Here is a 14,233-nt window from a genome sequence, read left to right on the forward strand (position 1 = left end):
AAAAACTTCATATATTCTGCCAAGTAAAGTTACTGACCTGGGCATAACTTCTAGCTATGACTTTAGAGTCTATTTTTGAATAAATTGTTCATGAACTTAACCTAGTTTTTGTTCCTATGCATTGAAATCCTGTAGCTGTTTTTGTCCAAGTGAGAACTGCACAGTCAGACCATTACAAAATCCAGTAAATAAGAATCATGAATCTTCGGGAATGTAGCTTGATATCCTTGCATCACCAGTATGCACAGGGAAGCAGAATCTGAGCCCTGTGTGTTCCCTGCTTTTAGTGGGCTGGACTGGATGGCTTGGCCACAGAGTGGAGGGACTCCCTTATAATATAACCCCTGGGAGCTGAAAGCTTATCCTATGGTCATTGAGAGCAGTGAAACTCCTTTAGGAGTGATTCACAGGAATCTACTTCTTGCAGATGACAACACGAGAAGCATGTGGTTCAGTAGTGCAGCTAAACCCTTTTCCTTCTACCTCCAAAATTTCTGACAGTGTGAAAAAAGAATTTTTAAGAGTAAAGGGTATCGGCTTACTGAATATCTATACATCATCTCATGTATTTCTAGTAACCCTTGAAAAGATTTTTCACCTTTTAAGTGCCTTGGTTGTACTAGAAATATAATTTATCATCTTGGATTACCTTTTGGATAGTTTCTTTTCCCCCTAGCAACTCATGGAACTTTATTCTCAGTGGCACAGCATTATCAGAAAACACATGGATATGTTTATATACTTGTATGTGTAATCTGATTTGTTTCTCTTCTTTAACTTTTTTTTTCCTGTTCCCAAGTGTTTCTTACAGGAGCTAGTGGTGGAAGAGCTTTAAGATGCAAGATCCACCCACAATGCTAGTCAACAGTTGCACATAAGAAAAGAGTGGTGAGAGGAGATACATCTCCTTGAGTGGGAGTAATGACAGGAGTGGAAGATTTTAAAGCCTCCTCACTCAGATTTTTTTTCCATAGGAAGGAATTAGAGATAGTGTTTTCAATTCATTCACTGAAATGGGGATAAAATGATTCTATGAGCAGTGGAACTAACAGAGCTTAGTTTCCTGCTCCATTGTCTTTCTTCACCACTTTCTTGCAGTACACTCTGTTTCTTACTGTGACTTCCCTTGATACCTTCAATTCTCCATGTATATCCAGTTCTCCCACAGAGCAATGCTCTGAGCTGCCTTCAGTGTGTTGTACTTGTTTGAGCAAGGGGAAACAGGCACTGGGATAGAGTGGTCTCAGGATTGCAGGCTCTCACACCGTCCAGAGCCTGATTTCTTTCTATAGTAGAAGCATTGATTGGGTTCCTACCATCCTCTGTTCAGCCACCAGTTGTGATAAAGCTTACAAGAATGCAGCATCCTAGAGATAGAGCCCAGTGTCAAATGTGGTTGAAGTTATCCATTTACTTCAAAATTTGTTGTGAGAGACTGCAAGGTGGACAGACAGTTTAATTGTCTTAAATATACCGCCTTAACAGTACTAAACATGTCAACCAAAGTTTCTGTCCACGTCTGAAGAATATTTTTACTTTTTAAGTAAAATGTACATCTGTAGGAATCTCTTTCTCAGAGACTTGTAATAGTGCACATTGTCAAAACCTGCTGCGTTATCTTTTCTTGATCTATTTATGACGTTCTTAACCCATTGCTTTCACCCTCTTATCAGCATGACTCAGGTACAGTGCTGCCGCAGCAAGTTGGAGGAGCACTACTGTTCAGATGGGATCGAATTTGCCAATGTGCGTGAAGAGTGTGACTCATATACTGGTGAAAATTCCACCTGTGAAGCTGAATACTTTCAGGTGAGATCTCAGAGCTAATTCTATTCATCTGCTAACAAATGGCTGTCCAGATTAGTATTAAGGGTTGATCTTGAAGGTCACCTTATTCAGTCCTGATTCACATAAATAGTTCTTCCCCACCTACGCATCTTGTCCCTGTTCACTGTCTGCTTTATGCTTCTTTAAGAGAACAGTCCTGCTTTGAGTGAAGCAGTCTGTTTCATTACATTTTAAAAAAGACAGGTTGTAAATGCAAAAAGGTGGAAATTCTCAAATGGGTAATTGGCTAGGAAACTACTTTTGCATGAAGAGAATACATCAACACAATATAGGAAGGGATGGGTGTGAAACTCAGTCTTGATTCAGTTCTCAGCTCTCATTAGAGCTTTATGGCCTAAGATCAAACTTGGTTTTCAGTACTGGTGGTCCAAAGGGGTAGGATTGAAGTTAATCCTTGCAGTGTACTTATAATTCCAATTAGTGTGCATGTCCTTAGTTGACATGATTTTGATTTACAATTTGAGACATCTATAAGCTTGTGATAACAGGGTTTGATATTAGAATAAATATGCCCATCAGTGGCATCTTTAGTTGGTCTGTTCCCTGCCTGCCACCTTTATTATTGTCTTTATCTCGCCTTTCTTGAAAGTGAGCATAGTCTTACCACCCTGCAGAGTGTTTTTGGAAGAAAGTTCCACCAGTAAGATCATGACTTTTTACATGACCCCCAGTCATGGACAGTTCTGGTCCTATTACAGATCTCTTTCAGTGGTGATGAAGATACTTTTTTTTTTTTTTTTTTTTTTTTTAACTCTTGTATTATATAGAGGATGGCAGACAATGTCCAACTCACAAGTTGAATTGCTCTCTAAAATGCCAGATTGATCATATTTCTGGCAGTAAGACCCCACTGATGCCCACGTACCTATTAGAATTACTCATGGACTTAATAGAATGAGTCCAGAGGAAGGCCACAAGGGTGGTCAAAGGCACCTCTCCTATGATGACAGCATGAGGCAGTTGGGGTTGTTCAGCCTGGAGAAGAGAAGGCTCCAGGGAGACCCTATAGCTGCCTTCCACTACCTAAAGGGGGCCTACAGGAAAGCTGGGGAGGGTCTCTTGTCATGGAGCGTAGTGCCAGGACAAGGGGGAATAGCTTTGAACTAAAAGAGGGTAGATTTTGATTAGATATAAGGAAGAAATTCTTTCCTGTGAGGGTGGTGAGTCTGGGTTGCCCAGAGGAGCTGTGAATGCCCCATCTGCGGAAGTATTGAAGGCCAGGTTGTATGGGGCTTTGAGCAACCTGGCCTAGTGGAAGGTGTCCCTGCCCATGGCAGGGTGGTTGGAATTAAATGGCCTTTAAGGTCCCTTCCAACCCAAACCATTCTGTGGTTCCGTGCTGGGGTTGTGAAGTAATTCATGTTCTCACTGTGAGTAGAAGAAAGGTGACGCATCTGTTGAGCTAGATGTTGGGTTTTCACAAACTTGTTTGCACGTGTAGCATGATTTCTTCTCTATGGTAGAACATGGGATGATGGAACCACTGAGGAAATATCTCTCACTTCTTGACCATGTGTAGGATGCATCCTGCTCCTGTCATGGAGGTTCTTGTACCCTTAGAAAGCCTGTTGCCTCTACTTGAATATGGTAAGAAAAAAATATTTAGCCCTCTGTGTCAGTACACTGAGGGGCTAGGAACAGATGAACACGGATTGTGATGGCAATTACTCTGGTGATTCAAGTGTTTGCTACTAGAGATGTGTTTATAATAGCAGCACTGTTTTAAACACATGCCAAGGCACAACCCTAAACCAGAATGCAACTGTTCAAGGAAACACACTTTCCCATCAATGGATTGGTGTTTCCATATGTGGGCTTGTCAGTATAAAGGAGAAGTTAGTGATGTTTTTTAAAATGGCCAGGCTTTAAAGATGGCAGGTTTTCATGATGACAGCTGTATTATTAAATAAAATGGACTGGGGCTTGATCTCTAGCCCTGAGAATAAATGACTCAGCATAGCTCGTGTCACGTAACTGGCATCTTTTCCCTGCAAAACACATGCATGAGGGCTGTTGGGAACACTCTCTGGCCTGTGCTTACCCCCAAACATGCTTCAGTGTTGCCTGAGAGGATGTTAATGGCCATTACAGCTTGCTATTATTTAAACAGTGGAGATGACTGTGGGACAGTGCCAGAGCCCATATTCTGTCCCTGTTTAATTTACTAGTATAAACATTGTCAGTGCTGTTTAACTTTTGTGAGCCACATTCTGCCCCACTACTCTCTTAACAGGAATATTCAACACTTAGATACACATGGGTAGCCGTACTAGTACTATTGTAAATGATCTCCTTGATTTATGATCTAGTATCAGTGAACAATTCATCATTTCTTTTGCTGGTAGCATTTTGAATGTGATGACCTGTAGGCATGCATTATAGTTGGTGATTGTGCCCCACTGTGGTAAACAAACTCTATATCACGCCCACTGCACATGGGCTTGGATCTCACTTTGCTTAGGTTGGTCTATTTAAGTTTAGCTTAAGTAGCACAGTAAATCTTTTGGATCTGTGAGACAGCTAATTTTCTTTTGAATCCAAAGCATGCAATTGGAAAGAAGATAAAAAGGCCATGTTATGAAAACAGTTGCCTCAGCTTTTACACTTTCAGGCTGCAGGCATAGGTAATGAAGGACATAATTCTACTCCTTCAGTTTCTGGGAATTATAGCTTTTATTGCCTTGAAAAAAATGAATGCAATATTAATCATTAATCTTTAAAATCTTCCTCAAAATATGACAAATTCAGGATTTGTTGCTGATACAAGAGATTTAGACATGGTGTTACAAAAGCTTCTACCTGTGCAGCTCTGCAAAAGGGGAGAAATTTTTACAAATCTGACCTTCTTTAAGGTGCTTGGATATCTTCCCAAAATTTGTCCTAGATGCTTTCTTTTTCCAAAGATCAAGATATGGCCTTCTCTCTCAAATTTTGTCAAGAATATTTTGTTTGTATATATTAGTTGATCATAAAAGTTTTATTACTTAGTCCTGCTGAGCATTGTTTTAATTTTTGTTCAGCTCTTCAAAAGTTACACAGAATTCCTCTGACTTGCTTGTATTTTTCTCTGTCCATTTTTCGTAGCATTTACTGATTAGTCTGAATTTCAGCAAGTGAGAGACCTCTTGTGGACAGACATACAAAACCTGTGTTTTTGTATGTCCATGTAACATGGTTTAAGAGTAAACCATGTTACCTGTGTACATGGTTTACTCTTAAAGCTTCGGTAACTTAAATGGTGACATAAATAATAAAGAATTATTATTAAATGTAACTAATTAACAGAGCTTATAAACAACAGGAATTTCAGATGCTTCCTAATCACATGAAACATAAATTTCCAGATGTCTTGCATGTAACTGTTGCTGGACTGAAGGCGATCGGCTCCGGGGCAGACACGCTCTGCAGTGGACAGGGGCCTCTGGACAGGCAGGGCTTTTTCTCTGGCATTGAGGCCACTCGAGGCAGTCGCCACGGCCCGGCAGCCCTTGCGAGGGAGGCTGATGAGGCGTAGGCGGAGTGTGGTGGTTTTACCGTGCTGGGCAGCTAAACACCACAGCCGCTCTCTCACTCCCTGTCCTTAGATGAGGAGGGGTTAGAAGTAAAGCAAAGAACAACTCACGGGTTGAAATAAGGATAATTTAATTAAAGGGAAATAATAATAATAATAATAATAATAATAATAATAATAATAAAAGAAAGACTAATATGAACTAAACAATTTAACTAAAGGGAAAAAAAAGGGAAAGGGGAAAAGGGAGGGGGAAAGGAAAAAAAGGGAGGAAAACAAACAAATAAAACAAATGAAGGCTATGTGGAAGTGCAGAGGAAAGAAATTACTCTCTACTTCCCACAAATGAGTGATGTTTGACCACATCCTTGAAGCAGGGCCTCAACGCACGTAGCCGGTGTTCGGGAGGAGGACCGACGTTTTCACGAGAGCCCACCCCTCCCCTCTTCTTCCTGTTTCCACCTTTTATTGCTGAGTGTGACAGCACATGGTATGGAATACCCCTTTGGTTGGTTTAGGTCAGCTGCCCTGGTGATGTTTCTCTTCTCACTTTTTGCCCACCTCCTAGGAGGGTTAGAGAGAGTCCCGATGCTGTGCCAGCACTGCTCAGCAGCAGACACAACACTGGTGTGATAACACTGCTGTTCCAGTTACAAGTGCAGAGCACAGCACTATATGGGCTGCTGCAGGGAAAGTTAACATTCCAGCCAGTCCTAGTACATGGAGCCAGCAGCTCCCTCTCCCCGGCCGTTCAAAAGCCACCCCTGGGGAGCCCGGCGACCTGGACAGGCAAACAGGTCGGGGCGCGGCAGTTAACGAGGGCAGGGTGAGCAGGGAGGGCAGAGCGATGCCCCCGCCCATAAGAACAACTCCTCTGAGGGCTGTCTATCACTAGCTAGGGTGCAATGGTCTACACTAGGCAGAGAGCTCTCCCTAGGAAGTCTGTAACCACCCAGACTGACTGCCTGCTCAGCAATGCGGCAGTTCAGGTCTCTGGATGCAGGGAGTGCCTGAGCCTGTTGCTGCCCTCTGAGGGCGGCAGAGACACTGTGTGTGTGAGGTGTGAGCAGGTGGATGACCTGGTCTGCCTGGTGGCAGAGCTCAAGGAGGAGGCGGAGAGGTTGAGGGCCATCAGGGAGTGTGAGCAGGAGATAGACTGGTGGAGTGACTCCCTGCAGGGCCTGAAGGAGAGGTACCGGGGCGAGACACCCCAAATGGGGGTGGAACCCCTGCCCTGTCGTTACAGAATCACAGAATTTCTAGGTTGGAAGAGACCTCAAGATCATCGAGTCCAACCTCTGACCTAACGCTAACAGTCCCCACTAAACCATATCCCTAAGCTCTACATCTAAACGTCTTTTAAAGACTTCCAGGGATGGTGACTCCACCACTTCCCTGGGCAGCCTGTTCCAATGTCTAACAACCCTTTCAGTAAAGAAGTTCTTCCTAACATCTAACCTAAAACTCCCCTGGTGCAACTTAAGCCCATTCCCCCTCGTCCTGTCACCAGGCACGTGGGAGAACAGACCAACCCCCACCTTGCTACAGCCTCCCTTGAGGTACCTATAGAGAGCGATAAGGTCGCCCCTGAGCCTCCTTTTCTCCAGGCTGAACAAGCCCAGCTCCCTCAGCCACTCCTCGTAGGACTTGTTCTCCAGGCCCCTCACCAGCTTTGTTGCCCTTCTCTGCACCCGCTCAATCACCTCGATGTCCTTCTTGTAGCAAGGGGCCCAAAACTGGACACAGTACTCGAGGTGCGGCCTCACCAGAGCTGAGTACAGGGGGACAATCACCTCCCTAGCCCTGCTGGTCACACTGTTCCTGATACAAGCCAGGATGCCGTTGGCCTTCTTGGCCACCTGAGCACACTGCTGGCTCATATTCAGCCGACTATCCACCATCACTCCCAGATCCTTCTCTGCCTGGCAGCTCTCCAACCACTCATCTCCCAGCCTGTAGCTCTGCTTGGGGTTATTGCGCCCCAGGTGTAGGACCCGGCACTTGGCCTTGTTGAACTTCATGCAGTTGACCTCAGCCCATTGATCCAGCCTATCCAGATCCTCCTGTCATTGTTGGGTAGAGGGAGGGGACCTGGGAGTTGAGGATGAATGGAGACAGGTCCCTGCTCGACATCTCAGGCAACATCCTCCCCCCCACCACCACCTTCCCAGGTGCCCGTACACAACAGGTTTGAGGCCCTGGAGCTTGAGAGACTGGTAGGTGAGGTTGAGATAGAAAGTGCACGCAGGAGGATGCCTAGCGTGAGGAAGTTAACTCCATGTCTCAAGACTGCCTCCACCAAGAAAGACAGAAGGGTAATTGTTGTAGGTGACTCCCTTCTCAGGCAGGAAAAGGATGTGGTTGAGGGTCTGGACAGTAGTCCGAACCCGGGAAGCAAACATGCAAAGCATGTCAGGATTGGGGGAATTACTGAGCACAGGGATCGGGTCCGGGCAGTGCAATGCATCACAACCAGTGCCACAAGAAAAGAATGGAGAGTCTTAGTGATCAGAGACTCCTTGCTGAGGGGCACTGAGGCTCCCATTTGTTTGCTGGATAACCTACCCAGAGAGGTGTGCTGTCTTCCTGGGGCACATGTCAGAGACCTTAGGAAGGCTCTGCCACAGCTCATTAAACCGGAGGATTACTATCCTTGTGTTGTCATTCAGGTTGGATCCTGGGAAGCTGCAACTACAAAAATTAGGAATATTAAAAAGGACTTTGCATCCCTGGGAAGGTTGTTGAAGAAATCAGGGGCGCACGTAGTGTTCTCCTCTGTCCTCCCTCTGGGTGACCGGGACCCAGGAAAAAGGAGAACAGGACAGGTGAATGACTGGCTGAGGGAGTGGAGTCTGAACCAAGGATTTGGGTATTTCGATCCTGGGCAGCCTTTTGAGAAGCCGGGTATGTGGGCTGCTGACCAACTTCAACTCAGCAAGTGGGGCACAAGTGTGTTGGGGAGCAAGCTCTCTGGGCTAATTACCAGGGCTTTAAACTAGGTTTGACGGTGGAGGGGAGGGGAGCTAAAAGTGACAGAGAAGGGCTGGGGGAAGTTGTCACTGCTGTCACTGCTGAAGATAGTAGGGAAAAACCTCTGAGTTGTCCCATAGGATCGTCCAAGGGCTCCTCAGAGAAGGTAATGATCCTGATACGCTGTCTGGAATTTTCTTCTTCTTGCATCCCTCCAGGGGTAACTGTGCCTGCTGCTTCCCTAAAGTGCCTGTATACCAATGCGCGGAGCATGGGAAATAAATAGGATGAGCTCAAGATCTGTGTTCAGTTGTGGGGCCATGATCTTGTTGCAATCACAGAGACATGGTGGGACTGCTTGCATGACTGGAACGCTGTCATGGAGGGCTGCGTCCTCTTTAGGAAAGACAGGCTGGGGAAGTGAGGGGGAGGAGTTGCCCTTTATGAGTGGAGCAATTAGAGTGTACCCAGCTCCACCTGGGGGAGGGTGAAGGACAAGTGGAGAGCTTGTGGGGTGAGAAGGGGTGGGCTGGTATGGGGGATACTGTTGTGGGGGTGTACTGTGGGTCACCAGATCAGGAGGAGGAGGAGGTCGATGAGGCCTTCTACAAGCAGCTGGTAACAGCCTCATGATCATGGGGGACTTCAATTTTCTGGACATCTGTTGGGTAAGCAACTCAGCGAGGCACGTGCCGTCCAAATGGCTCCTACAATGAGTTGAAAACAATTTTTTGTTGCAGGTGGTGTAGGAGCCAATGAGGTGGGGGGTGCTCCTGGACTGTGTCCTTACCAACTGGGGTGGGCTTGTTAGGGATTTGAAGGTTGGGGGCAGCTTGGGATGCAGTGACCATGAGATGGTGGAGTTCAAGATGGAACTTGGTGGAAGAAGTAAGGCTAAAAGCAGGATTGCAACCCTGGACTTTCAGAGACCCAACTTTGACTTCTTCCAGGACCTGCTTGGGCGTATCTCATGGACTAGGTTGCTACAAGGCAAGGGTGCATGTGAGAGCAAAAGAGGGAGGGTTGCAAAAGAGTTGAAAGACAATAAGATTTTTATTTTTTTTTTAAAGCATGTAAACAGTAAAAGGAAGACTAGGGATAATGTGGGTTCCTTGCTGAACGTGGGGGGTGTCCTAGTAAGGGGAAAAGGTGGAGATACTGAATGCTTTCTTTGCTTCAGTCTTTGCTTCAAGGACTCCCCATGGGACTCCGTGACCCTAGAGGGAGGAGAAAGAGTCTGGGAAGTGATCTCCCCCCTTGATGACAAGGGATTGGTTTGGGAGTGTCTGAATGGGTTCAATGCACACAAATCCGTGGGTCCTGATGGGACGCATCCATGCGTACTAAGGCAGAGGTGATCGCCGAACCGCTCTCTATCATGTTTGAAAGGTCCTGGAGAACAGGAGAGGTGCCTGAAGACTGGAGGATAGCCAATGTCACTCTGGTCTTCAAGAAGGGCAAGAAGGAGGATCCGGGAAACTACAGGCCAGTCAGTCTCATCTCTGTCCCTGGAAAGGTGTTGGAACAGTTTGTTCTGGATGCCATCTCCAAGCAACTGGAAGAGAAGAATGTTATGAGGAGTAGTCAGCATGGATTCACCAAGGGAAGTTGTGCTCAACCAACCTTGTTGCCTTCTATGATGTCATCACCAGCTGGGTAGACTAGGGGAGAGCAGTGGATGTCATCTACCTTGACTTTAGCAAGGCTTTTGATACTGTCTCCCATGACATCCTACTAGCAAAGCTGAGAAAGTGTGGGATAGAGGAGTAGACAGTAAGGTGGGTTGGGAACTGGCTGACTGGCTGAGCTCAGAGGGTGGTGATTGGCAGCTCAGAGTCTGGCTGGAGACCTGTGCCTAGCGGTGTTCCCCAGGGGTCAGTGCTGGGTCCTCTCCTGTTCAACATCTTCATTGACGACCTTGATGAGGGAATAGTGTCTGCCCTCAGCAAGTACGCCGATGACACAAAGCTGGGAGGAGTGGCTGACATGCCAGAAGGCTGTGCTGCCATTCAGCAAGACCTGGACAGGCTGGAGAGATGGGCAGGAAGAAACCAAATGAGGTTTAACAAGAGCAAGTGTAGAGTCCTGCACCTAGGAAGGAACAACCAGACGTATCAGCATAGGCTGGGGAATGACCTGCTGGAGAGGAGCTCTGAGGAGAAGGACCTGGGGGTCCTGGTGGACAACAGGTTGACCATGAGCCAGCACTGTGCCCTTGTGGCCAAGAAAGCCAATGGGATCCTGGTGTGCATTAAAAGGAGGGTGGCCAGCAGGTCAAGGGAGGTGATCCTCCCCCTCTACTCTGCCCTGGTCAGGCCTCACCTGGAGTACTGTGTCCAGTTCTGGGCTCCCCAGTACAAAAAGACAGGGATCTCCTGGAAAGAGTCCAATGGAGGGCCACAAAGATGATACGGGGCCTGGAGCATCTTCTCTATGAAGAAAGGCAGAAAGACCTGTGTCTGTTCAACCTGAAGAAAAGAGGACTGAGAGGGGATCTCATCAATGTGTATAAATACCTGAGGTGTGGGAGACAGAGGGATTTGGCCAACCTCTTTTCAGTGGTTTGTGGGGGCAGGACAAGGAGTGATGGTCACAAGATAGAGCACAGGAAGTTCTGCACTGACATACAAAAGAACTTCTTCGCAGTGAGGGTGATGGAGCACTGGAACAGGCTGCCCAGGGAGGTTGTGGAGTCTCCTTCTCTGGAGATATTCAAGGCCTGTCTGGACGCCTACCTGGGCAGCCTGCTCTGAGGAACCTGCTTTGGTGGGGGGTTGGACCCGATGATCTTTCGAGGTCCCTTCCAACCCCTACAATTCTGTGATTCTGTGTGCATGTGTGTATTTGTATATAAACTTCATTTTCATTTTGTTAGACGCTAGTGATTTTTCACTCAAGGCAGTCAACTTCAGCTATCGGGACAGTATAGTAAATGCTTATTTTAAAGTAACTGTATGACATTGAAGTATACACTTGTGCTCCCATCTTTATTCCTTTCTGTGAGAAGGCAAGGAATAGGAGCAGTGAAAGGATCATTGGACTGGATAAAGGCCACAGAGCTTTCTGTCACAGAATCACAGAGAGATTAAGGTTGGAAGGGACCTCCTGAGGTCATCTGGTCCGATCCTAATGTGAAAATCAAGCCATGGCTTTGATGCTGCATAGACCTTTGCTAATAACAGGAGAGAAGCAAAGGAAAAATCTTGGAGATTATCAGGACCGCTTAAGAAGCAAAGACTTGGAGGCAGTGAAAGTGTGTAATAACCACTTGGTACCTAAGTAGTACCATCCATGAAGGCAGCAGTGGTTTTAGCAAATGGGCGAATGGTCATCATAATACGCCTCCAGGCAGCTGGCAGCCTTTGGAAAATGGCTGCAAACACATTGAGAACTGAACTAATATAGAATTCAGACTGCATTCCAAACCGAAGGGTAAGAGTTGAATAGGCATATAAGCAGAATAGGCTAATAATCCTGGAAAGAATTAGTGTGAAAAAGAATATACTGAGATTAATCTTACCAGGGTAGTGACATAGTGCCATGTGTCTCAGAATGCCAGAGTGCTCTGCGAACATCAATTAAACCAGACATATCACTGTTATATTATTACCATTCCACAGTGGAAGAACTGAGAGAAAAGGAAAATAAACAACTTTCCAAGTTCACAAATAAGATGCAGAGCAGTATGCATGTATACAGAGTCCTGAGTGTGCTCTGATTAAAAGGCCATCCACCAGATTCTCCATCTTCTTTCTTTAGTTGAACAGGAAATCTTAGGCTTTAGGACTGCCAGTAGAGAATTTTTTAGGGTCAATTACCATAAAAAACAGTTACCCTAACATCAGTTAAGAAAACATTTGGTGCTTTTCATCTCTGAATCATTTTGCCAGTGATATATCAACATAAATTATCATCATTATCAAAGTGTTAAATCAAGATGGATCATGCGCAATTAAAATAAATACAGGCTTGAACAAATGGTTCAATGCATACAGTTACGTTAAATAGGGATGCAGTTTCTCATGGACATTGCAAAATTTAGCAGGCTCAATACTGAAGATTTACATTAGCTGGAGACAGATTTTTCTTTAAGTTCTGGCTGAGCCTGGAGGTGATAAAGAACATAAGGTTATTCAGCACTTCAAGAACAGCAGAATTAATGATCACTCTCTACAAAAACATCCAGGGAAACTCTGTAACTCCCAATTTGAGCATTGTGTGACAAGACAAAGTAGATGTGAGTCAGTTAATATGCTTAACAGTAGAAGCCAGTGAGGATATCCAAAAGGATATACTATGACAGTTTGGCAAGGCATCAATCAGCTGTACTCAGTAACTCAATATTTTGTTATCAAAAATACACAAGCTTAAGTCAAACAATGAATCTTCAGCTCAGTTTTGATTTCTGTCTGGAACTTATGTTTGTGAGAATTGGAAATCCACCAAAATTATAGACAGATATTAAAAACTTCAAGAAAGGTGCCTCAGGAAGATGTTAGACAAAGCAAATCCTCAGAAATGTGGCAATTCCTGAAAGAGATCATCAACTCTTTGTTTTTAAATCCAGAAAAGATGGAAATATCCCAGATATGTTAGCGATGAAGCCAGAGCATCTGCCACTGTACAGATGTAGTTGGAGAACAAAATAATAAAAAGGTAGTGAGAAACTGTCCAGTCAAACAATAGCTAGTAAGGGAAAATGTGCATCTTAGCATTATGGTGGGCATGAAAAGAAGACCTCAGTACTGTCCAGGAGGGAAGAGTTCCTGCCATACAGCATTCTGCAGCGGGAGAGGGATTGGGCTGAGTATATAAAAGAAGTACAAAATAGCGTGCTTGTCTACAGCATGGACTTCATTCAGAATGCTTCAAAGAAAAAAAAATATTAAGGAATGAGGAAAAAATGCTTTATTATTTTACTTTCATGCTGCTTTAGGCTTTAAAAGAACTTTTTACTGCCATATAGCAAGAGAAACATGTATATAATGCCCTATATGGGAAAAATTGAGAATACAGGTAGTTTCAAAGTAGTGAAAGAAATGTAATCACAGAATCACAGAATTTCTAGGTTGGAAGAGACCTCAAGATCATTGAGTCCAACCTCTGACCTAACGCTAACAGTCCCCACTAAACCATATCCCTAAGCTCTACATCTAAACGTCTTTTAAAGACTTCCAGGGATGGTGACTCCACCACTTCCCTGGGCAGCCTGTTCCAATGTCTAACAACCCTTTCAGTAAAGAAGTTCTTCCTAACATCTAACCTAAAACTCCCCTGGTGCAACTTAAGCCCATTCCCCCTCGTCCTGTCACCAGGCACGTGGGAGAACAGACCAACCCCCACCTTGCTACAGCCTCCCTTGAGGTACCTATAGAGAGCGATAAGGTCGCCCCTGAGCCTCCTTTTCTCCAGGCTGAACAAGCCCAGCTCCCTCAGCCACTCCTCGTAGGACTTGTTCTCCAGGCCCCTCACCAGCTTTGTTGCCCTTCTCTGCACCCGCTCAATCACCTTGATGTCCTTCTTGTAGCGAGGGGCCCAAAACTGGACACAGTACTCGAGGTGCGGCCTCACCAGAGCTGAGTACAGGGGGACAATCACCTCCCTAGCCCTGCTGGTCACACTGTTCCTGATACAAGCCAGGATGCTGTTGGCCTTCTTGGCCACCTGAGCACACTGCTGGCTCATATTCAGCCGACTATCCACCATCACTCCCAGGTCCTTCTCTGCCTGGCAGCTCTCCAACCACTCATCTCCCAGCCTGTAGCTCTGCTTGGGGTTATTGCGCCCCAGGTGTAGGACCCGGCACTTGGCCTTGTTAAACTTCATGCAGTTGACCTCAGCCCATTGATCCAGCCTATCCAGATCCTCCTGCAGAGCTTTCCTACCCTCAAGCAGATCGATACA

The 14,233-nt window shown here is 45.6% G+C and overlaps 1 protein-coding gene across 1 annotated transcript in view; it reads left to right on the plus strand.

The window, feature by feature from the left end:
* FBLN1 (fibulin 1) overlaps positions 1-14,233 on the plus strand; it is a gene marked incomplete at its 3' end in the record, with an annotated part of 87,206 nt that overhangs the window by 20,274 nt on the left and 52,699 nt on the right. Inside the window, exon 3 of the mRNA XM_084306584.1 lies at positions 1,674-1,809. Coding sequence (XP_084162710.1) covers positions 1,674-1,809 — 136 coding nt within the window. The remainder of the gene's footprint in view (positions 1-1,673; positions 1,810-14,233) is intronic.

This window comes from Netta rufina (genome assembly GCF_964035555.1).
Source record: "Netta rufina genome assembly, chromosome: 1".
Classification (NCBI taxonomy): Eukaryota; Metazoa; Chordata; class Aves; order Anseriformes; family Anatidae; genus Netta; species Netta rufina.